The 23,228-nt window shown below is 38.9% G+C and overlaps 6 protein-coding genes across 8 annotated transcripts; 3 read left to right on the forward strand and 3 right to left on the reverse strand.

The window, feature by feature from the left end:
* Nucleotides 1–186: 186 nt before the first annotated feature.
* Nucleotides 187–1,061, reverse strand: LOC111433722 (probable LRR receptor-like serine/threonine-protein kinase At5g45780). The gene is made up of 4 exons (XM_023070886.1): nt 847–1,061; nt 601–733; nt 376–508; nt 187–281 (listed from the first exon to the last, which is right to left on the reverse strand). The coding sequence occupies exons 2-4, from the start codon at nt 701–703 to the stop codon at nt 218–220; spliced, it is 300 nt and encodes a 99-aa protein (XP_022926654.1). The 5' UTR covers nt 704–733; nt 847–1,061; the 3' UTR covers nt 187–217.
* A 747-nt stretch (nt 1,062–1,808) lies between these two features.
* Nucleotides 1,809–6,290, reverse strand: LOC111433714 (shaggy-related protein kinase eta-like). 2 transcript variants are annotated; one of them, XM_023070875.1, is made up of 13 exons: nt 6,163–6,290; nt 6,082–6,123; nt 5,189–5,281; nt 4,973–5,032; nt 4,604–4,876; nt 4,439–4,513; nt 4,258–4,314; nt 3,592–3,732; nt 3,463–3,513; nt 3,275–3,370; nt 3,070–3,153; nt 2,727–2,828; nt 1,809–2,431 (listed from the first exon to the last, which is right to left on the reverse strand). In XM_023070875.1, the coding sequence occupies exons 2-13, from the start codon at nt 6,094–6,096 to the stop codon at nt 2,339–2,341; spliced, it is 1,140 nt and encodes a 379-aa protein (XP_022926643.1). In that variant the 5' UTR covers nt 6,097–6,123; nt 6,163–6,290; the 3' UTR covers nt 1,809–2,338. The 2 variants fall into 2 exon arrangements, with proteins under 2 accessions (XP_022926643.1, XP_022926642.1); XM_023070874.1 differs by having other exon boundaries at nt 6,082–6,290.
* A 3,116-nt stretch (nt 6,291–9,406) lies between these two features.
* Nucleotides 9,407–11,485, forward strand: LOC111433713 (CBL-interacting serine/threonine-protein kinase 12-like). Its single transcript, XM_023070873.1, has one exon. It carries the CDS (start codon nt 9,698–9,700, stop codon nt 11,120–11,122), a length of 1,425 nt encoding a protein of 474 aa, XP_022926641.1. The 5' UTR covers nt 9,407–9,697; the 3' UTR covers nt 11,123–11,485.
* Nucleotides 11,486–12,996: 1,511 nt separating this feature from the next.
* LOC111433564 (protein DELAY OF GERMINATION 1-like) lies at nt 12,997–13,803 on the forward strand. Its single transcript, XM_023070633.1, has one exon. It carries the CDS (start codon nt 12,997–12,999, stop codon nt 13,801–13,803), a length of 807 nt encoding a protein of 268 aa, XP_022926401.1.
* A 3,653-nt stretch (nt 13,804–17,456) lies between these two features.
* LOC111433717 (protein PHOSPHATE STARVATION RESPONSE 3-like) lies at nt 17,457–19,428 on the forward strand. Of its 2 annotated transcripts, none has more exons than XM_023070877.1 (6): nt 17,457–17,664; nt 17,894–18,269; nt 18,373–18,449; nt 18,528–18,564; nt 18,648–18,846; nt 18,916–19,428. In XM_023070877.1, exons 1-6 carry the CDS (start codon nt 17,662–17,664, stop codon nt 19,112–19,114), a joined length of 891 nt encoding a protein of 296 aa, XP_022926645.1. In that variant the 5' UTR covers nt 17,457–17,661; the 3' UTR covers nt 19,115–19,428. The 2 variants fall into 2 exon arrangements, with proteins under 2 accessions (XP_022926645.1, XP_022926646.1); XM_023070878.1 differs by having other exon boundaries at nt 18,921–19,025.
* Nucleotides 19,429–20,462: 1,034 nt separating this feature from the next.
* Nucleotides 20,463–23,184, reverse strand: LOC111433715 (peroxisome biogenesis protein 7). The gene is made up of 2 exons (XM_023070876.1): nt 21,869–23,184; nt 20,463–20,853 (listed from the first exon to the last, which is right to left on the reverse strand). The coding sequence occupies exon 1, from the start codon at nt 23,093–23,095 to the stop codon at nt 22,145–22,147; it is 951 nt and encodes a 316-aa protein (XP_022926644.1). The 5' UTR covers nt 23,096–23,184; the 3' UTR covers nt 20,463–20,853; nt 21,869–22,144.
* Between the last annotated feature and the right edge of the window lie 44 nt (nt 23,185–23,228).

Here is a 23,228-nt window from a genome sequence, read left to right on the forward strand (position 1 = left end):
TATCCAAGTATGAACAATCACTGAATTTTTACTTGAGAAGACAATCATTATAGATGTGTAAGAAATGATTTGAAGAAAATGAAGGGACAGGGAGGCTTGTTGCTCACATTGTCCGAAGGTGACTCAGGTTACCAATGCTAGGGGAAAGCGTTCCAGATAAGCCCATATTTGGCATCTCACTTGCAATAACAACAATAATTAAAAGCATATTTCAGCTTTACCTTCGAGTAAGAAAAACAAATGTTGTACAACCCTCTTTTGGGTCGTTTTTACCCAGGAAACTAAACATGGAGAAAATCTCATTAGGTCCAAATTGTCAAATATGAACCATTTTTGCATAGATAACCAAGAGGACAACAAAATAGAGAAGCTTACAGAGAAACCACGAAGCCCTCGGTAGAGCAAGCAACCATAAACCAGGTGCATGGATCAACCGAATTTATGTCCCATCCTTCCATCACTCTCCGTTCGTCCCTTATCCTACTCTTCATTGACATCAAAGCCGCCACTGAACAGAGCAAAACATAAGAAACAAAGACACCAACATTCAACCAATTTTCGAATAACATGAAATAATGGGTATTCATGAAATGGTCAGACCTTCATAGTTTACTCCTTTCGGAGACAAATGACTGTCTGAAGCAGAAACCAGCCAGATGAAGGCGAACAGCAACAGAACCATCTTTAGCTTTGCAACTTCCATTGCCAAGATTGTCAACACAAAATAAGAGGGCTGCCAAAGTTTAAGATGTAAGAATCCACTACTTCCCACAGGATAAATATGTTTAATTGAGCTTTTTTGGTCTTAAAGTAAACAATCCATATCTCATGGAAAATAATGACAACCTCGAAAAATCTTCATTCTTAGAATTCCTACACGCTAGTGCGTTGAAAAACAAGCGATTTCTGGTAGAAAAAGCTAAAAGAAGAAACAAAGCAGTGGCCAATTTAGAAGAATTAAAGAAAATCAACCGAAAGACCAGGAAACCTCGAGATGCGGGTAATTGAATGGCTGAGATTATCCCTTCCCCTGCAAAAACATTGAACAACAAAGCCTGACAGTGACTGAGGAAAGCCTTTGTGTAGTCAATGTTGAGGATTATTGGGATTGGGAGTGTCCCACATTGGTTAATTTAGTGGAAGATCATGGGTTTATAAGTGAGGAATACTATCTCCATTGGTCTGAGGCCTTTTGGGGAAGCCCAAAGCAAAGCCATGAGAGCTTATGCTCAAAGTGGACAATATCCAATATCATACCATTGTGGAGAGTCGTGATTCCTAACAGTCAAGACCATAATGTCTCCATCTTTGCTGTGACCTGCAGTAGAGAGTGGCAATCATGAGCCGTCAGATTTTTTACATTTACGGACAGAAAAAATCAACAGCCTTGATTATATTTAGTTTAGATATGTAATCATGATTACTGGTAGTGGGGGAGTTGATGAAATAATAGATTTTTAGAGCTCCATGTCTCACTGCAACCCAGTGGCGCCAACATTAATGATTCCGGCTTTTGAAATGTGGCGCAATTCACGGAGATAATGGCCAATTTATTTTCTATTTTTCTACTCTGAAATTTGAACTCCATCGATTTTCCACGTCCAAGTAGCCCTATCAGTAGCACTTCCCGACGTTACCATGTTCACTTCACTGAACCATGAAATTATTAATTCCCTTTTCGTTTATTAATTTGACTTCTTTTATGAGTAAGCTAATGATTTAACTACATATAATCCAGAAAATTTCCATTGACAAATGTTATGAACAGAGCCTTCCCCTCAATGGTTTAAGACAGAATCAGCAAGAAATGGGATCTAAAGAACAAATAGATTCATATTCAATTTGAGAGAAGGGGAGAGATTCTTGGAACACAAAATAACTACAAGTTTTTGCAATTCAAAGTCAGCCATCTTGAGACCACCCTGGAACTGGAAACAGAACCCAATAACTAACTAGATTCCAACCATTCAGCCATATATATAAAATTAGATACCCTCTTCCTAACTAAAGATGCACAATTTGCCACCTACAACTATCCCTCTTCTAGCTAGCTGCTGTCTGCTAAGTCAAACTCTGGCCTCCTTCGATTTACTACCAAACATATACAACTTGCAGTAATATTAGAACTGAGATTGAGGGATGGATGGAAATTGGGAGGTCAGAACAGCGAGAACAACATGTCAAGGAAGAGTTGGTAAAGTCCCCCGACCTGCAAGTCTCAGAGTAGAGCAACATAAACGGCCCCAGTTTAATGCAGGCAGAGTTGAACTTGAAGTTGGTCGGTAGTCTTTGCACCACGCATGAACAAGAAGAATCCAACTGCTCTATACGCCTATATTTACGACACTGCTAGATTCAAATTAAGACCCATTTGTCGTTTCACTTGATCAGGTATCAACCTGTTAACGAGCTCTGGAGAGGCCCCCAACAGCTGCAACAGAAATTATAATTATCATTAACCCTAATGAAAATAAGATAACATCAATTAGTTTCAATCATTATCAATGCAGACGCATTGCGGGCCGCAATTCAATTCAATGTGAACTTTCACCTACTCCCTAAAAGGCATAAAGACCATTTACAATGTTTCTTCTATGTCATAATCAGAACTATTGGCCATCTATGCTCTAAAGAAAAATGTTATAAAATGTCTAAACTGCAGTGATATTCAATTCAACAACATAGAATTAGCATGTCATAAAATGATGGTGATTTGGTAAACAGACCTCTTGTTTGAAATTAAAGAGGGGTGGGAATGGTCGACCATTTGGGAGGCGAGCATTGGGCTCTCGAAGTTCATCAAAGAAAGGATGTGTGCAAGCTTCCAGCTGCATGGAAAGAAGAGATACTCTCAAGAGGAGCAAAATATGCCACAGTTGCAGAGAAAAGCCAATGCCCACTCAATATGACAATGGTGTAGTTAATGAACTGGAATGAAACATGAACTTGTATTTATCTTCAGTAAAAAAATAAACAGTTGAAGTTCCAGATGGAAGTGTGACATGAAAAGAAATGCACAGATGATGTCGCATTCCTATATAGACAGCTACTGAAGCGTATTCAACTTACTGCAGTACAGCGGAGACTAGGTGAATACTGAAGCAATCGTGAAGCCAGATCTATTGCCTCAGGAGGCATTCGTTTGTGGAAAACCTGATCAATGGCACATAATGCATATAAGAGAAAAGGTTCAACTTCTTGGAGAAAAGGCTCAAAACTAACAAGACCATAAGAGATAAGAGGGCTCTAGGATCAACTTGAATTTGTTACAGACCTTGTGCCAAGGGTGAGCTTTTATCTGTGGAAACCTATAGTCTGTGTAACTTGGATTCATACATCGAATTTCTTCACGAGTTGGCGTGCCAAGAACCTAAAGGATAACCATCGGAAGGTAGGTAGGTAGGTAGGTAGGTAAGACAAAATGTGGAAATAGTAGTGAACTACTAATATTGATAGAAGTACCTTAATAATCTCTACAAGCTGGTCCACAGCATTTTCTCCGGGAAACAAAGGCTACAGAAACAGAAAAATATTATTCAACAGGTTACACTTGTGGCAATATTTGTCACAAAGAATCATTGAAAATCTTACCTGTCCCAGAAGTAGCTCTGCAAGGACACAACCAGCAGACCAAATATCTATTGAGGTTGTATACTCTGTAGCTCCAAATATGAGTTCTGGGGCCCGATAGAAGCGTGAACATATGTATGAAACATTGGCTTCACCTTTCATCTGGAACACACATATAAAAGTACATAGAATAAGCCTTAATACAGAAAATGGGCAAAGAAAGTATAACATCCAACCACTTAAAACCTAAGCAACTACTAACTTCCTTTTACTCGTCCAAGTGGTCGTACGCTGCTAACAACACTTGACAGGAAAGTATAATAAAAAGATCAAACTAAAATGACATTTTGTGGATCCTTGTGTCCCCACACACCCTAGAGTGAATTTCAATTGGTCAGTGGTATGTTCATTTGGAGCTCTCGCTTATGAGCATGTTAAATCATTCCAACATTTACAAGTGCAACGTGCAATGTAACAAGGCAACCTTGAATCTTAAATGACAACAGTAAATCTTAATTTCTTCTAAAGGAAAATTGGCACTTTGGAAAAACAAACTAAAAAACAAGCTTCAGTGTTACACTCAGGAAATGTCAAAAACAAAATTTGTGAAAGAAACAATATATTGAAAATTCAATGCTATAGATATCTGTTCATGTTGTCAAGATATTGAAAATTATAACCACGTACAAGCATTTTTGCACTTCCAAAATCGCATATTTTAACTTGGTGAGTAAGGGGATCCACCTGCAGAAAGAAAGCAGGACATTAGGCAATCATGAAACACAAGTACAGGCCTTTACAACTGTTTTTTTCAAATAAAATTCATCTCAATTTCCGTAGCCACTTTCAAATCATCAAGGAACAGTACCAAAATATTTTGAGGCTTCAAATCTCGGTGGCAAACTCCATGAACCGTGTGGATATAGGCCAGGCCCCTAAAAACCTGGAAAAAAAAAAAAACAGACTAGACATGAGGGAAAAAACCGTGTAGTGATAAAAAAAAAATGAAATTATTAAGGAGCATTATTCAAACCTGGTACATGTATAATTTGACATAGATAATTGGCATTCTTTGATTTGCATTACTGTAATGCTTCAAAACCCGAAACATGGTTTCAGGAACATATTCCATAACCAAGTTGAGAAAAAGTTCGTCTTTTGTAGTAGTGGAAAAGAAACAATGCTTTAAGGAAATGACATTTGAATGATCCATCACACGCATTAACTGTAGCTCACGGTTCTTATATCTTCTGTCCTGCAAAACCTTCTTTATAGCCACGTTTTCACCAGTTTCCAAGCATTTGGCCTGAGAAAGAGAAGGTTTATGCATTTGCATCATATCTTATTTGATCAATACAACGTCAAAAGAATCAAAGTTCAAGAGGGATAACATGTAGAATACCTTGAAAACAATACCAAATGATCCAGTCCCAACAACACGTTCTGCCATGTAACTTATAGTCTACAGAACCAAGAAAAAGTGAAGTATCACAATTAAGTTCGTGCAGAACAATATAAAATTTTGGCCAACCACATGAAAACCGAAAGATTCTATATTTTAAGCATAAACATGAGAGAAATAGAAGGTAAGGGGAGAAGGATTGATGTGAATTTGAACCTGTTTGGGCTCCCCATTCTTGCCTCCTATAGTTGTGGATATTATGTGACCAGTAACTGGATCATTTCCATCAACGACAGGGGCTGACATTGCCTGCAAAGTATATACAACATTAGAGACTGGAAAGAATCAATTGGAAAAATAGAAGAGAATAATTCGTTGTTCGGAGTGGAGGGATCGCGTAAAAAGACAAATCTTGGAAACCATGATTAAGACAGTTCTAAACAACTATCAGTAAGAAGCCCTAACATCCACCGCAAAATAATTTTATTTAAAACAAATGAAAAGGAAAGAAGAAAGAAAGAAACGACCGACAAACATGGATCCCTTATAAGTGCCAAAAAAAAGGGAGGGGGTATGAAAAGCAACGGAAGATTGGCTTGAGCTATGCAATGCAAGTAGCTAACATGAATCAAAATCAAACAAGCGGGTGGCAAGCGCTAGCGTGGATACATAAGCTCAGTTGAACTCTAATATGTAAGTATACTAATTAAATTATAAAATCTAGAGTACTGGAGAGAGAGATCGAGAGCTCAAAAGTATACAAAAGCAGAGACTCTGAGAAGCAGTACAGAAATTAAAACTAAAACAGCCAAGAAAATATGCAGAAACAAAATCATGTAAATCTCAGATCAAGTTTAAGAAGAATAAGGGAGGTGTTTTCCGATCCTTTTCTCATAATGCCGGACGAGATCACCGTCCTGGTTGCCAACAAAACGCAAGAAGAGAACCCCCAACACACACCGTCCTGGTTGCTCCTATGTACATTCCCCCTCTAATCTCGCTCTCTCATCCTCCCCATTTCGCATTTCCCCTCTTCGAAGAAGCCCAACATTCAAATCCAGGAAGAAGAAGAAAATCAAAGGACAAAAGCAAGAGAAGATAACAGGTACCTTATCATCCGCCATGGCCGAATCAGAGAAGGAAGGAAAGGGAATCTCGTGGCTCGTTGAGTTGGCGATTAAAAAGAAGGGGATTGCAGTAATGGAATGGAGAAGAAAGAGAGAGGTAACAGGAAGACAAGGCCAAGTGATTCCAGCACTCTGTATTTTCTCTCTTTCTCTCTCTTCTGTGCTTCTCCTTTTTCACTGTGGAGGAGAGAGAATTGTAAAGGCGCGGGTAAAATGACGGAAATAACCTTTGAATCACGAAGACTGGCTGCCGACGTCTATGTGACTAAAATGCCCCCACACCCAACATATTGCCCAACTCCCAATAATTCCTCCACCTGCTGTGTTTCTTCTTCCGCTCTAATTATTGCTCTTTTTTTAAGCGGACATCATAATAAACATATCAATTTACCCCATTTTCTTTTTTTTTTATTATTATCTTTTCTTATCAATTCTTTTTATTATATTATGTCTTCTTTATTTAATTCTAAAATTAACTCTATGTTTTGCTTTAATTACCATTTTTACCTCATTTCTTTAAATCTTACCCCTCCTTTTTTTCCCTATATTTTAAACTTCTCCTTCTCATCTAGCTCATTATAACAACAATTGTTCAAGTATATAGTTAAAAATAGACTAACATTTATAGTAGGTCGAGTTGACCTATAAAGTTAGATCTCATACAATAACATGTTATGTCCCATACATTTTAATTAAATTGGTGTAAGATGCAAAGTGGTGTTGAGCTGAACACCCTATAAATTGTATGTTTTTGTGAGATTTTACATTGGTTGGAGAAGAGAACGAAACATTTCTTATAAGGATGTGAAAATCACTCTCTACTAAACATGTTTTAAATTCGTAAAACTGACGATAATAAGTAACGATCAAAACCAACGATCTATTGCTAATAGAAATGAATTGAAGTATCATCCACGTGAATCTTCTCGGGCTCCCTTCATTTTCTGTGCCAACCCATTGCCCTTCCTCCTCTCGCCCTTACCTCCACCAACCACTTGGTCTACACTTACCTTCTCCTTAAATCATTTCGTTGTAATTGTAATTGGTTCTTATTTTATACACTTTCAAGTAGTTTGTTGAGGAAGAGACTAAATTCCCTCAATTTAGTCAATTTTTTTCATTGAAAAAAGCACTTTGTTTCAACTTGTTTAATCTCAAAATCATATACTGTAAGTTAGTATGATGGAGAGAGGAGCGGTGTGGTTGGGCAAAAAAGGGTAAAAACAGAAGAAAAGGCCAAAAGAAAGAACAAACAATGGAGGTATGAAAGTCAATTTATAATCAAGAAAAATGACACTGAATGGGCAGGCAGAATAAAACAGGTTGACTTGACTCCTAAATTATTGCTATTTCTATTACTACTGACAAAAGGTAACCCAAAAAATGTTACACCTTTTATTTACACATCATTCATTTTGGTAGCCTGAAAATTCGAGAATTATAGGCGTGGGAAGATGATTAATGGAATTGGAGGTGGAAGGAAAAGGGGATTTCGTGGATATCAAGGCCCAAGCTTTGACCATGCAGCATCAGATCACTCCCTTTTGCCCCCATATTAATCATGATGCTACCCCTCTCTCCCTCTGCCGTGCTCGATCTTTAAATCTCCTTTTTACTCAAATTTACTTCTTATTCTTTCCCCCGTTACTTCAGAACTTATCTTACCTTTGTTTATTGGGAACAGTGGCAGTGAAGCTGATGCCAGCAGTGCGTAAAATGCTACGGTCAAATCCTCAATATACGTTCTGATCCTAAATCTCAAGACCCAGTCAACATCCTTGACTGCCTTGCTGCCAGCGGCAGTCGCGGACTCGCGAAGACCGCTATTCCCATGCCTGCCAGACTCCTTCAGCCCACGGCCCTGCCAGTATGGACACTTCCAAGTGTGGGCTGCATGATTTTGGGGTTGAGGCCCATAATCAATGAAGCCCCAATTTGACCAAATTTGTAATTTTAAAAAATATTATTTAATTATTAATTCGGCAAGCTAAAACCCATCTGTCCCAATTAAATTGAGTCATAAGTATATAAATACCAAAAGTTCAAATGTTATTGAGAAAGATTACTATAAAGATGAAAGCAACGTTAAAATTGTCAAATAATCTAATTAATTTATTGGATTAATAAGTTGGTAGGTGGTTGGGCGGTTATCTTAGTTGGAATTGAACTTTAATGTACTCTTAAATCTTAAGCTTTATTTATGAAAGGAAAATTCGATATTGTATTTAATTAAATTAGAAGCAATTTATTATAAAATTTGGAAATAAATGACAAAACGGAATAAGTAATAGTAGTAGTAGTGCCCCCAGGATGCGTTGAAAGATCATTTTCTAATTTCGAATGGTTGCCACCTTTAGGGCTCACGCGTCGGCGTCACCGCTCTTTGGCGTGCAACAATCCGAAAGGTTTGGGGGCGCCAATATCTGGAACTGCGTGTTTCACAGCGTTCTTATCAATACCTTTGCGTGTCAACGAACTACCACCGTCCATCGTGTGGACTCGCCTCTTCTTCCCCTGCCGGTGCCGGACCCCACGTTATCTCTTACTTTTTCCATTTTAACATTATTTGACCTCCATAGAACGGAACCCACTCAACTCGTCCGTGGAATACTATTTTAAAATTTGAAGTGTTTCTTTTATTTAGTACAGTTTTATAAATTTAGCTAAATATGGGTTTAATACTTCATTTTCAAACATTAATGGAAATATTTTTTATATCTTTGTTAATTGTCTAATTCTTCTTTACTTAAAAAATAATTAATACTCATTTGAAAAAGTATGGTGCCAAATGTCACGGTCACGCTTACCGACTGTATTGTGACACCAGGTTGGACGTGAGGAGCACCGAGTTGCAACGGATTTTGAAGTGGGGACGTGTGGGCCATGAAGACACGTCAGCGCCATCTAATTCAAAAGTGTACTGGCCACACAAAAAAAATGTTTACCGTTTGCTTGGGGCCCACTTGTGTTTTCCGTATTTTAATTACAGCTGTACCCTCTGTTTCTCCTCAAACTCTGCCGCGTGTCTCTGTCTTTTAACCTTATTATTATTATTTTTAAATATATAACATTAATTATTATTTTCCCCACTGTTTCAGGATTCATTGCATTTGTATTAATTATATTTTCAAATTTGTGTATCATATAAAAGGAAATAGGGAGGATTTGTTGTGTTTAAATGGGTAATTTTCGTAAATAAATGAATTAAAATATTGAATTGTGGCACAAAGCTTCATTTTGAAATAGAAATAAATAGTAATAAATAAGATTTATGATACGTGGCGATGAATATTCAGAAAATGGGTGAGACAAGAGAGGGCTAGAGAGAGAAACAGAGAAACAGAGAAACAGAGGAGCGAAGTTATAATGTAATGGTGTATATACCCACAATCGCAATCTCTTTCTCTCTCTCTCGCCAAAATCAGAAGAAAAAACATCAACTTTATCGTTTCACGCTCAAACCTCCTCTCGGAACCCAAATCCAGCAAAAAGAAAAATCATCCCAAAAAAGCTGCCATCTTTTTTAATGCCACCGCATTAGATTAGCCTCCAAATCAGTCTTGCGTTTTCCTTTATTTCCTTGATTTTGTGTCCATCTATGGCCGACCGGCCGGACACCGACAAGAAGACCGAGACTACCAAGAAGGACATGCCGGCTCTTCTTTTGGGCCGATACGAGATCGGGAAGCTCCTTGGTCACGGCACCTTCGCTAAGGTCTACCATGCCCGGAACATTAAAACCGACCAAAGTGTCGCCATTAAAGTTATCGACAAGGAGAAGATCCTCAAGGGTGGTCTAATCGCCCACATCAAACGCGAGATCTCTATCCTCCGCCGCGTTCGACACCCCAATATCGTCCAACTCTTTGAGGTTATGGCCACCAAGGCCAAGATCTACTTCGTTATGGAATATGTACGCGGCGGCGAGCTTTTCAAGAAGGTCTCCAAGGGCCGATTGAAGGAAGAGGTTGCTCGGAAGTACTTTCAGCAATTAATCTCCGCCGTTGCCTTTTGCCATGCGCGCGGTGTTTTTCATCGCGACCTTAAACCGGAGAATTTGTTGCTGGATGAAAATGGGAATCTTAAGGTCTCCGATTTCGGCCTTAGTGCCGTGTCCGACCAAATTCGACAAGATGGGTTGTTTCATACTTTTTGTGGTACACCGGCGTATGTTGCTCCGGAGGTTTTGACCCGGAAAGGGTACGAGGCCGCAAAGGTAGATATTTGGTCCTGTGGGGTTATTCTGTTTGTTCTGATGGCCGGCTATCTGCCCTTCCACGACCAAAATATTATGGCAATGTATAAGAAGATTTACAGGGGTGAGTTCCGTTGTCCGAGATGGTTTTCCCCGGAGCTAATTCGACTCCTATCTCGTCTTTTGGACACAAACCCCGAAACCCGTTTCACAATTCCAGAAATCATGGAGAATAGATGGTTCAAAAAGGGTTACAAGCATATCAAATTCTACATCGAAGATGATAAGGTTTGCAGCGTTGAGGACGACCAAAACGATGTCGATATTATCGATTCCTCGTCGGATCAATCTCAATCCGAATCGGATTCCGAAATAATTGAGACCAGAAGAAAGGTTAGTACACTCCCAAGACCGGCGAGTTTGAATGCATTTGACATCATTTCGTTCTCGCCTGGATTTGATCTTTCGGGGTTGTTTGAGGACGGAGGGGAAGAGGCAAGATTTGTGTCCAGTGCGCCGGTGTCGAAGATCATATCGAAATTGGAGGAGATCGCAAAATTGGTGAGTTTCACGGTGAGGAAGAAGGATTGCAGAGTGAGTTTAGAAGGGTCGCGGGAAGGAGTAAAAGGGCCATTGACGATCGCAGCAGAGGTATTCGAGTTGACGCAGAAATTAGTGATGGTGGAGGTGAAGAGGAAAGGGGGAGATAAAGCAGAGTATGAACAGTTCTGTAACGAGGAATTGAAACCGGCATTGTTGAATTTGAAGGTGGAGGTGGAGGACTCTGCTGCCGCTCCATCATCACATATACCATCAGATACCGAATGAAGAGATTTTCATTTAAAGAAGAAAAGGGTACGCTTTTCTCTTCACTCTCTCTGACCTATCGTTCTCCTCTGCTATAACCAACAAAGACCCCAACCCCAACCCCATCCCCATCTCATCTAATGTATGATAACATAACTTGTTCATTTTGTTCTTTTTTGTTTCTCTCTTTTATTTCCATTGTTCTTCTGTGTGGTTGTGCCTCTGTTGAGAAAATTTGGATTCATCGCGGAGATTACAAAGAAAAAGAATGGTAATTTTGAGATGTTCATATGCAATCTTCAACGTGTGATACAATACATGTAATCTTGTAGTGATTGATTGATTAAGAATGGTTTTTAGGATGTTGCCAAAATCACTTTCAAATTGATATCAATTCATAATTTTTGGTACCATCTTGATTCAAGGAAGGAAGGAAGGAAGGAAAGACGGTCTATTTCGCTACCAAATTTAGGCTCCATATAATATTGTGAGTTGAGCTTCTTTTGGCTCCATTCATTCCACTGCTACATATAATATTTACAACAATACAAAACTATGGTTAACTCGAAACAAAATTATTATTAAAACAAGTAAGGACGAGGATTAAAGTAAGTATGATGGTTATTATTTATGTGATATCTTAAAATAGCATTAATTAGTGTTTTTTTCTGTGTCGGGTTTAGGGTTTATTCTTAAACCATCATACCTCTGATATGACAGCACACCGGTCTTAATTATGATTAATTTCTGAAATTTAATTTACTTGTAGACTTGAATCTGTAACGTCCTTATTTAATTACCCTTCCCTCATTTTTTCTTCTCCCAATTCCCCATTTCATTTTAATTCTGTTTTCTTAATTTTTTAAAAAATGTATTTTCTTTAGTATCCATGCAATTTCAAACTTTTAATTAAATTTTGATTTTGTTATATTAAGAACCCATTAGACATGAATTTTAAAATATTTGCAAAATTAATACTTTCCTTTATTTACCCAAATTTACTTGTAGACAATGGAAGACGTTTTATTTTTACCACTCGTGTAGCATAAAGATTTGAAAGGGTAACTACATGATCTGCCAAATTTAAATGCTTCTTCGAGACTCTTTCAAGCCATTTCCTCCGAACTTTAATTAGAATTTATCATACAAATTTTACCAAACAAATTAAAAGATAAACTAAGTAGAAAAACTAAGTAAAAAGAAAATCACACATTATATAAAAGTGAGGTACTTTAGATTAAAATGAACAATATCATATCATATAATAACCCTAACCTATTTGACAGTATTATAAATGGGAGGGTGGGCCAAAATTAAATGTTGGTTGTACGCATGTATTCATGTGGAATATGTGGCCACATTCAGGATCCACAACACAAACCTATTGAGAGAGAGAGAGGAAGGGTGAGCGAAAAGCAATCTCCGACTTCGATGCGCCTACTTCACATCGATAAACGTCACACGCCAACGCCCGATGCACCAAATCAAAGGTTTTGTTTTTATTTCTTTTCCCTTTTCGAACTTTCAGAGGGGGAGGGGGGGAATGGAACACAATATGAACACTTCGGAATTCTCAATGTAGTTTTTTTCCTTCTGTGTTAAGGATCCCTCTAGAGAGACACGTTGTCTTTTTGCTGCCTCATTTATCCATATAGAAATTTATTCATCCTCCATCTAAACATTCATATGCAATTAACGTTTTGATGTCCCAACTTTCATGGAATTTCGGGGTTTTATATGTATGAATCCAAATAAATTTATAATTTAATTTATTACAAATATGAAGACGGGAGGATTTGAGGGCACGTCTCCTGCTCTCCAACACATGCCATGCTTTTTCGTGTTTCGCTAAGATGTATAAATAAATGAAACAGAGCGCTTTAGGTTCGTGAGATATGGCGGAAAGTGGGAGCAGCAGCGACCACGCTGAATCCAACCGCTGTTTCCAGGACTGGATGAAGCTCCAAGAGGAGGGCCAGAGGGAGCTTTTCGAAGCCCTCGACGGCGTCCAAAGCAGAGTAAATTCCGACCCACAAGAAACCGAACGCCAACTCATCAACCTCATCGACAAGAACATCGAGCGGTTCCAAGATTACATTGATCGACGAACCCAGCTAGCCAAAAAAGACGTGTCCGCATACTTCGCCCCTGTCTGGTGCACCGCTAGAGAAACCTCTCTCCTATGGATCGCGGGATGTCGCCCCTCCCTCTTCATCCGCCTGGCCTACTCCCTCACAAGCCTCGATCTCGAAACGCGACTCCTCCAGTTCCGGCAGCGGATGAAATCGGTAGATGAATTGGGAGATCTGTCGCCCCAGCAAATGGAGCAGCTAGAGAATCTGCAGAAGAGAACCATCAAGGAAGAGGAGAGGCTGACGTCGGAGCTTGCGAGACTCCAGGAGGAGATAGCCGACCAGACGGTGGTGGGGATAGCGATGAGATCAGTGAGAGAGCAGGAGGTAAGCGAGGAGCTGGAGAGAGCTCTGGAAAAACAGGACGGGGAGATGCTCAGAATCTTGGAGGAAGCGGACGAACTCAGGATTCGTACGCTGATTGAGCTGACCGAGATTCTGAGACCGTTGCAGACGGTGACACTCTTAGCCTTCAGCAAGAAACTTCATCTATGTGTGCGGGAGTGGGGAAAAGGAAGCGATCGAAGGCACGGTAGAATGGGTATCTGCCCACATCAAACCACTGCTTAGTTCTCATCTCTGCCGATTACATTACTCTGCCCTCTGCCCACGCACACAAAAATACCTGTCTCTTTTACATCGCTACTTAGTTGTATCTCTTAGTCATTAAGGAATTTACTAAATTTTATGGTTTGCTTTGTTGTTTCTCTTATGCTTTGGGACTCGTTACCTTTTTTTTTGCAATGATTAATTCAAAATAGGATTTGGAATTTTGTTTCCTTATCTAATGAATGATAATTACTTCTTGAAAAGTAGTAAATTTTGGTAAATTATCTTCGTCACATGATAAAATATTTTTTAAAAAAAGAAAGACATTTCTTATGTTTTATCAATGCTAATAACACCCACCTCCACATGATAGCTAGCAATAGTAAAATAGTAAAACAAGTAATATCATTTTTGTAGACTGTTTTCAAATTAGGTCCAAATGAGGCCAATTCTAGGGTCGGCTTGGGCTCAAGTTTCCAGGGTTGGTTCATTGATTTGGTGTATTTTAATTTAATTTTAAAATGATATGGGTAAGAAATTTATGGATAGCTGGTCCAAAATAGGTGACACTACTTGTGTTTGAATCTGGTTTAAGGTATATATTTGTCGTGAAGGAGGCCCAGTACTTCTGTTCCACTCCTCAGTCACTTGTCCTCCTAATGGGCCGACTCACTGCTCACGCCATCACCGCTTACGTGCATATCTCTAAATCTCAATTATATAGTATTATTATTACTTTCCCTACTTTAATGAATACCATGCACCAACTCACATTTTGTGTTTTTAATATACTCATCAACCCAACAATTTTCATGATTTACCTTCAACCTCCCTTAATACCTTCTCTCTTATTAAAACTATGGTTTTAAAACTAAAAACTTCCGACTTTTTATTCGATTCACTGAAGTATTTAGAGAAGCTCGTGTCTACATGTCTCACATTTGTGTTTCTTTTATAGCCAAAGATTAAGTTTTTTTTTTTTGTAATTTAGAATGCACGTAGAATCATTCAAGCTTGATATGATCAATTTTACTTGTGAGCTTACGAAAGTGTGAGAACCTTTTAAGCAAAGAGAGCCTAGGAAAGCGTGGGAACCTTAAGAATCAATATCGATAATAAAAAGTAGTGGTTTTAAATGTGTTTCAACACGTTGGTTGTTAATACTAAGAGAAGGTAGGGAAAAAAACCTGGATGGGCAGGAATAATGAGGAGAAATTCTTGAACGTAATTGATATAACGTTACTATCATCTGTATAATTGTAAGAAAGAAAGAGACTGAAAAGTACTTGGTTGTGAAAATGGTGATCCTTATGTTGAATAATTTATAAAAAAAATGGAGTCATAAAATATTGTAACGCTGGATTTGACTTTTATATCAATCATTTAATGTGATTAAATTGAAAATTGTACTCACCCTAACACATAATAAATATTGGAAGACTTAGGGTAGCTAGCTGCTGAATTGTAGCTTCCATCAATTATGATATGCCTTCTTTACTCTCCACGAACAAGAAGGAGCAGCTCTATCTGTATCAACAGGAAACAAAACTATATCTTTACAATTATGGCATAGATTCGTTTGAATCCAAAGTTTTTAAGATGTAACCATCCAAATCCATCGCTAGCAAATATTGTCCTCTTTGGGTTTTTTCTTCGGAGCGTTCCTCAAGATTTTAAAACGCCTCCTTATAACGGTGTGACAACCTCTTCCTAGCACACACATTTTAAAAATCTTGAAGGGAAGCCCAGAAGGGGAAACCGAAGGGAAAACCCAAAGAGATCAATATCTGCTAGCGGTGGGCTTGGGCTGTTATAAATGTCATCTATCAGAGCCAGACACCAGGTAGTGTGCTAGCGAGGATGCTGAGCCCCGAAGGGGTAGACATTAGGCAGTGTGCCAGTGAGGATGCTGGGCCTTGAAGGGAGTAGATTGTAAGATCCCATATCAATTAAAGAGAGGAACGTGTGCCAGTGAGAACGCTAGGTCCCGAAGAAGAGGGGGGTGGATTGTGAGATCCCACGTCGGTTCTTTATATGGGTGTGGAACGTAACGACCCAGATCCACCGTGAGCAGATATTGTCCTCTTTGAGCTTTCACTTTCGGGCTTCCCCTCAAGGCTTTAAAACATAGGGGAAGGTTTTCACACGGTAGGGTCTTTTGTTCTAACACGCGTGAACTTTGACCATTTCAAAGACATAATTAATGATAAAAGATTGGGTTTGAATGATCTAAGAAAAAAATAAATAATCTCTAAACATTATTATCCTTGAACTAAGTAGAAGAAAAGAAAGTTTGAGATTAGTGTCCTAATGCCAATTATTCAGCTAACCTTAGCCATACTAATTCTTAGTAAAGGCCTCCACACTTATAACCAATAAATCTTTGGCTAACTTCTAACCAAACAAATCACATGTTATATTAAATAACACCTCCTCATCATAAGGATCCCATATGGTTTTGGATTCGAGTTTAAAATTATGAAGGATTAATGTGTTTTCTTACGCAAAAAGTAGAACCCACATGCTACCTATAATTCACCTCACACCCTACCAATTCTCTTACAGATATACATATGTAAATAGCATTATGGTGCTACACACTAGCATAAATAATGCTATTCTGCAGCATTATGTAAAGAATAGTTGCACCAGAATTAAATTATGGACCCATTTACTTCTATTTCCCCTCCAATTATTACCCTACAAACAAGTGAGTATAATTATTAGTCAATTGGGTAGGTAATCAACCCATGCTCCCTTCTATCAGCTTCTTATTTAACCGATAATACCTCATTCAATCACGGTTATATCCAAAAGGGTCTTCCATTATAATATGTTTAATCATTGTAATATACTCTTAATAGAGTCTACCCATTTTGATTCTTGCAAGACTAAACCAAAGGGAGTTATGGGAATGAATGAGATCCATGTAAATGTGTGATGGTAACGCAAGAATTTCATAGAATTGTTAATGGAATTAGGGAGGTTGGAGACATAGGTGTGGGGTTGCTATACATATAGAGCATACCTTTAATTATTCTTTAGAAATTTATGAGGTTTTTGTTGCTAAGGGAGTTGGTACTTTTTAATTGTTGCCTTTCACACACCCACACGAACCCAATAAATAAGGCTTGCCTTATTTATTATACACATACGTGTTCAAACAACAAAAGGGTTTGTTTTTATGTTTTTGTTTTTGATATTCATGTAAAGAAGAAACGAGTTTGTGAAGAAATGGAGTAAAAAAAACATGAGTTTTTTGTGTTTGCTGCATTTTGCAATTGTTGAGGTTATAAAAGAGTGAAAGAAGTCCAAATTTGGGTAGGAAGGCATTGAAAATGGTGGGTATATGGAGTGTTTGGATATCTAATCTACTCTGTTCATTTGAGCAACTTTGTAGCTCAGAGGTACTCAGTCAATTAAGGTGAGAGCGGGACAGTCACATGAATATTTCCCAACAGTTTTTGTGGAAATTAAATCCCATTGGTTAGCATTATTGGATTATTATTACAACCACAAGTGGGGAGGGAGAGATATCCAAAAAGAAAAAAAAAAAAAAAAAAAAAAAAAAAAAAAAAAAAAGGTCAGCTTCTTACGTTTTTGCATGAATAAAAGTCCAAGAATATATAGCTTATGAAATCATGATACCTGCTGCTTTAAAAACAAGCCTAACTCACAGATCATCAAAACTCTCTCTTTCTCAATATAAACATCAGTTTGATCCAATCAATGAACTGGAGTGGAGCTTTGTTGATTATTTGAAGTGGGAATCAGCCTTTTAGATCGGGGACTTCAAGTTTGTTGATTCATTCTTCAATTACCTTTTCAAGAGGAACATAAACTTGAGCTATTCAAGCTCAATCTCATCATCTTCTATTCATGGTTTGTATATATATATTTTTATCTTTCTTTTAATTCATGATATTCATAGCTTTATTTGTAAATAGATTTTAAAAAATGATTAAGTTGTTTATTACCTTATGCTTTTAGGTTTAATGGAAGAGACCTAATTTCTATACTTAAAACAGTTCTTGATATGTTTATGTAGATGATCTGAATCATGATCCTTTTCCCCTTAAAATCTTACCCTTTTAGACCCTTTTCTTGTCAGTATTGCAGCAATCTATTATTGAATTTTCGAGATCGACGGAAGCGGGACGGGACCGATGAAAGGCGCGCGAGCCGAGCCGAAGAGAAGTTCGATCCATTGTCATCAAGAAAATGCTCATTGATTGATTTGAATGAAGAGGCAAGGGTTGAAGTTGAAGATGGTGATGATGACACTAATGTAATAGTTGAGCAAAATGAAGAGAGAAAAAAATATGGAAGCACTTCAATTCAGAATGCTAATAACTCATCAAGAGAAGAAAATGCAAGGAGGACAACAGTGAGACAGTATGTTAGATCAAAAGTGCCTCGTCTACGTTGGACTCCTGAGCTTCATCTCAATTTTGTGAATGCTGTTGAAAGGCTTGGTGGCCAAGAGAGTATTAATCTTTCTCTTCTTTCAACAATTTCAAAAGGGTTTGTGTAAATTTAGTCTCTTAATCCAAAATAGTTATAAAGTTCAAATCTTTGTGTTAATTGTAGGAGCAACACCCAAGTTGGTTCTTCAGCTGATGAATGTGAAAGGACTAAGCATTGCCCATGTCAAGAGCCATTTACAGGTACTGTAAAAATCAAAACTTTTTATGAGTTTTCACTTTCCCTAACCCTAATTACCCACACACGCATTGCCTTTTCAGATGTATCGAAGTAAGAAGCTTGACCAAACTGGGCAAGGTACAGATTAGGGTTTTATTTAACAAAGCTCATATCTTTACGGATTTAGGGTTTTTCAAAAGTTTTGTTTTTGTATGTAATAGTTATAGGAGAAGCATGCAATGGGGTGATGCATGGGCATGGAGGATACTTCAATAGCAGTAATAATGGCATCATGAGCTTATTGCTCCAACAACCAACCCGCCATTCTTGCTGCCATCCAGTACTCACAAGGCATCTCCATTCCCACTTTGGAACTGCTAGAACAACACTTTTTGCACCCTATCATGGCAGGCCTTACAGGTATCGGCACTTTTAAACTTTTGAATGTACTTTCTCTTGCTTGTTTATCCGTTTGGTATTTGGATGTAGCCAAGTTTTGGAGCAAAAGGGTAGATGGAGTAGCTTAGGAGAAAGGGCGTGGAAGATGAGAAGAATGAATGATCCAACGGGAAGTCATGGAAAGATAAGAAAGTTGAGAGAGGAATGGGAGCCAGAGTTGCAGCTGGGATTGAGCCACACAAAGAGTAATAGTAATAAAGAAATCACCACTGAACTTTCCCTTTCTTGAATGCTACCTGTGTGATGTCATATACACATATTATACACAAAGCCATAAGGATAGAGAAGTGAAGTGAAGTGAAGTTGTTGGTTGAGTTGCAGAGAAGATGATGATGATGATGATAATAACAATGTGGTCTCCTATTGCAAAATCAGCTGGCCATGATAATTGTACCCAATAATAGTTTGAGGGACAGAGAGAAAAAAAGGGAAGAACTTTTGCAGCCGTTTGGGTTTGAATTCATTTTGAGTTTTGGCATTCATTGCATGTATGGCAGACAAACAACACTCATAATGTAACTCATTGCATATTCTTCACTTTAATAATTCTGCAGACCTCCTACGTCATCCACGAGCTGAACTTCATCAATATGGGATCCATTGAGTTGCCCCCATCAGTAGATTACCTGCGACAATGCCATGCCCCATTCGCTTTCTCTTTATGCATTTGTCTCTTTGTCTGCTTTTATTGTTTTCCCACCCCCCCTACTGTTGAGATACATAGAAAACGCTGCATTGAACAAGAATGAGGACATGTAAGAGCCCTCTAGATGCTAACCTTACAGCTCAAGAAGAGAAGCCAGTGCCAGTGGCATGGCATTTGCAGTTTTGAATCTTTCTGTCACACTGATATTAGATAACTTGTTCGCAATAAAAAAGAAACCTCCTCTTAGTAGAATCATGGACGGACAAACGAAGGGCCATTAAAATCCACGTTAAAGGAAGATATTTGCATTCTAGCGGCCTCTTGGTCCTCTCGATCTAACTTGTTTTGCTCTGCTGATTATAATGACTCTATTATAGCGAGATCCCACCTCCAAGGAGAAACATGTGCCGGCAAGGTTGCTAACCCCAAAGGTGGGTGGATTGTGAGATCTCACATCGGTTGGAGTGGGGGAACTAAACATTTTTTTATAAAAGTGTGAAAACTTCTTCCTAATAGACGAAAAACTTTGAGGGGAAGCCCTGAGAGGAAAAATCCAAAAAGAATAATATCTGCTAGAGATAGACTTGACTCGTTTCTATAGTTTACACACTTTTGTATTACCTCTTCTTATTGCCGTATTTATGTTAATGCACTTCCCAATGGTACGTAAGCAAGACATTTCTGGTCCTTTATAGAGAATCGAAATCATAGATTTGTAATTTGTTCCTAATGTAGCCATCTCCATTGGTGTGTTCCATCGATAAAGTAATCTCTTACATTTGTGTGTTCCATCAATAAAGCAATCTCTTTTAAAAAAAAAGTGTGATGGCCTCTACGGGACAAAATATATGGCACATATGTAGGCCCTCCTCGCTCCTTTCAAGCCTCTTAAAATTGACATTTTAAGAAACTAGGCATGAAATTAAAAAAATAGGAAAAGAAGAATGTATTGAATCAAAAGATTGATGATTTAATCAGATCTCAGTACACCCTTGGAACAAGTTTTTCAAGTTCGACTAGAATTAGAACTATAGGCCACAGAGAATCGAGACAGACAAGATGAGAGGCAGGGAAAAGCGCAAGGGGTAATGACTAATGGCTCACTGACTAGATGGCTTAGTGCTCTTCCAGTTAACAACTGATGGAACTGTGAGTGAAGCAAGGGCGTTCATGAGCCAGCATGAGACATGCAATGGCAAGCCTGTTGGGTTGCACAGTTTCTCTCTATCCTTTCTGCTGACTGCTGTGTAACAAGATTGAGGTTCCCAACAAATTTCTGCAGAGCTCTTCCCAGTATCCTGCATGCCAGGAACCATTCCTTTCTGCAAGAAACATTTCGCAGTTTCATATTCTAGAATTTTACACATCTTTACAGGATAGCGGTTTCCTCCTATCACAAAAGTCTGCCTGCAGTCCACTTATCAAGACTCGATGTAACCAGAAACAACAGTCAATCAAAGTATACAAAACAGACCAGAAGGTTAGACCGTTGAATGAAATTTTTTATCCCAAGTATCTTTTTAGGCACACGTCAGTGTCGAAATGCATCAAGTTCCTCAAATGATACTATACAGAAGGGAGTTTCAATAGGATGATTTGATCTAAAGATGGTATTCATACGCATATGCAAGTGTCTGCAGTATAGTTACAGTGACATGTTCCAGACACAATCTAAGAATCAAGATGAATACCATTCTGGATTCAAACAGGCAGGGTGCAGTTGCACAATTATTGAGAGTTCAACAACATGTCTTAACTAATTGAGTCATGCTCACAGATACAAGATTTCCTACATCATGCATCTACAGTTCACAAATCTGGTTTCCATGGATTAGGAAATGCCAAAAACGGTTCACAAATTTGGTTTCCATGGATTAGGAAATGCCAAAAACGGGACGTATCTAATGATCGCAATTATATGACACACATGGATACACTGACGTAAGTAGATAAACACGGGACGTATCTAAAACAGCTGGTCTAGTTGGTGATTTTACAACCAGTAACCAGTGAATTGCCTATCTTGTTCTAGAATAGCCCGAATACAGCTAAGCTCCTATTCTAACTTTCTTGTCCTGATCCCTCCTCCAGCTGAAATGATGTACCCAATGATTTATACCAGAAATTTCAAGTTGGCATCCATGTAGGTTGTCTACCTCATGTTCAGACAAGCATGGAAATCAAGCAACCTAGGAGTACAGTCAATATAATCTCTACAGGGCAACGACCCTAGAGCAAATAAGATGGCCACAAAAGAGGAGCCTCACGAAAAGGCAAAGTTCACTTACTACTGTAGCAGGAAGATAATAGGACTTAAAAACTATGGAATATACTCACCGTCACATACTAATCCCTTCACAATGTCAGAGATGGCGTAAAAGACTAGGCCCAAGGAATAGAAGTTCCAGAGAAAAAGAAGCTTATATTCAATCTTGAACAAAGAAAATGACTATAATAATACATTCGGTTCAATCTTGAACGAACATACATTCTGCCAACAAGTAGTGCATTTTCATTTTTTGTAACACTAAAATGACTTATTCACTTAAAATCTATGGACTGTAACATGATAAAATTCATAAATTCTTCAGAAGTAGCAAAATCTTTCCTTTCTCAGGGGGCTCTTGGATCAGTCCCATGCTGCCATACAAAAACATGTTCGTCCCATCCAGTGCTAGCAAGCAGCCCCTCGACAAGCACGCTCATATCAATTCCGACGGCGAATTCAGTGTGATGATCATATCTCCCAACAAGAGCATCCTCCATCATGTAATCCCACAAACACACAGTCATATCGTACGAGCAGGACGCTAGCAAACCCTGCCGATGCGGGGAGAATTTCACTTTCCTAACTGCATATCCATGCCCATTCAAAACTGAAACCGGGGTCCTGTAGCTCCTCACATCCCATACCCTAATCGATTTATCGACCGAAGCCGTAGCAATACAACAATCGTCGTACTTATTCCAATCGCAAGATAGGACTTCGAAATCATGAGCTGGAATTATCATGGTGGAGGCTGGTTCACGCACATCCCAGATGCGTACGGTGCAATCGCCAGAGGCTGAAGCGAACACATCGCCGTGGCGAGGGTTCCATACCGAAGAATAGACGCAATAGGCATGCTCTTTGAAGGTTCGGACGCTGGTGGGACGGTCAAGGGTCCAGAGCTTGCTGGTATCGTCCCAAGAGGAAGTCAAAAAGGAGTCGCGACGAACAGGGTTGTAGTCAGCAGAGTGAACCTCACGAGTATGTTCGTGGAAGGATCGAATGGGATTAGATGTGGGAGGAAGAGCGAGGTCATAGAGCTTGACAGAGCCATCGGCAACGGCGGCGACAAGAAGGGAGTCGTGAGATTCGGACCAAGAGACGTCGTAGACTCCGTCGGCGGTGTCAAAGGCGATGTGCTCGGAGATGGGGCCGGCGGGATTGAGATCGAGGACGTGAAGGCGACCATTGCCGAGGATTCCAAAATTTTGGGCAGTGGCGACGGCGATACGGGACTCGTAAAAGGGGCTGAACTTGACAGAGTAGCCATTGAAGGGGGTTTTAAAGACGGGCATGATTGAAGGTGTAGAAGTTCAGGAATAAGCTAAGCTCTCTCTCTCTCTGGATTTGTTGGAATCTATGCATCTTTATCTACCAGAAATTACATTAACTGGGCCTGGGCTCGTAAAAGTGGCATTAACTGGGCCT

This window comes from Cucurbita moschata, unplaced genomic scaffold, assembly GCF_002738365.1.
Source record: "Cucurbita moschata cultivar Rifu unplaced genomic scaffold, Cmos_1.0 Cmo_Scf00043, whole genome shotgun sequence".
Lineage (NCBI taxonomy): Eukaryota > Viridiplantae > Streptophyta > Magnoliopsida > Cucurbitales > Cucurbitaceae > Cucurbita > Cucurbita moschata.

Coding starts and splice junctions, on each gene's coding strand:
- LOC111433722 (XM_023070886.1), bottom strand. CDS start 703: ATGGAAGTTGCAAAGCTAAAGATGGTTCTGTTGCTGTTCGCCTTCATC. Junction 509..600: donor GAAAGGAGTAAACTATGAAG/GTCTGACCATTT, acceptor TGCTCTGTTCAG/TGGCGGCTTTGATGTCAATG. Junction 282..375: donor GAGGGCTTCGTGGTTTCTCT/GTAAGCTTCTCT, acceptor CTCCATGTTTAG/TTTCCTGGGTAAAAACGACC.
- LOC111433714 (XM_023070875.1), bottom strand. Junction 4,877..4,972: donor CATTTGGTATTGTTTTCAAG/GTATTCTACATG, acceptor TCTCTTTCTCAG/GCCAAATGCTTGGAAACTGG. Junction 3,371..3,462: donor AGCTTGTAGAGATTATTAAG/GTACTTCTATCA, acceptor GTTATCCTTTAG/GTTCTTGGCACGCCAACTCG.
- LOC111433713 (XM_023070873.1), top strand. CDS start 9,698: ATGGCCGACCGGCCGGACACCGACAAGAAGACCGAGACTACCAAGAAG.
- LOC111433564 (XM_023070633.1), top strand. CDS start 12,997: ATGGCGGAAAGTGGGAGCAGCAGCGACCACGCTGAATCCAACCGCTGT.
- LOC111433717 (XM_023070877.1), top strand. Junction 18,450..18,527: donor ATGTCAAGAGCCATTTACAG/GTACTGTAAAAA, acceptor TTGCCTTTTCAG/ATGTATCGAAGTAAGAAGCT. Junction 18,565..18,647: donor GCTTGACCAAACTGGGCAAG/GTACAGATTAGG, acceptor TGTATGTAATAG/TTATAGGAGAAGCATGCAAT.
- LOC111433715 (XM_023070876.1), bottom strand. CDS start 23,095: ATGCCCGTCTTTAAAACCCCCTTCAATGGCTACTCTGTCAAGTTCAGC.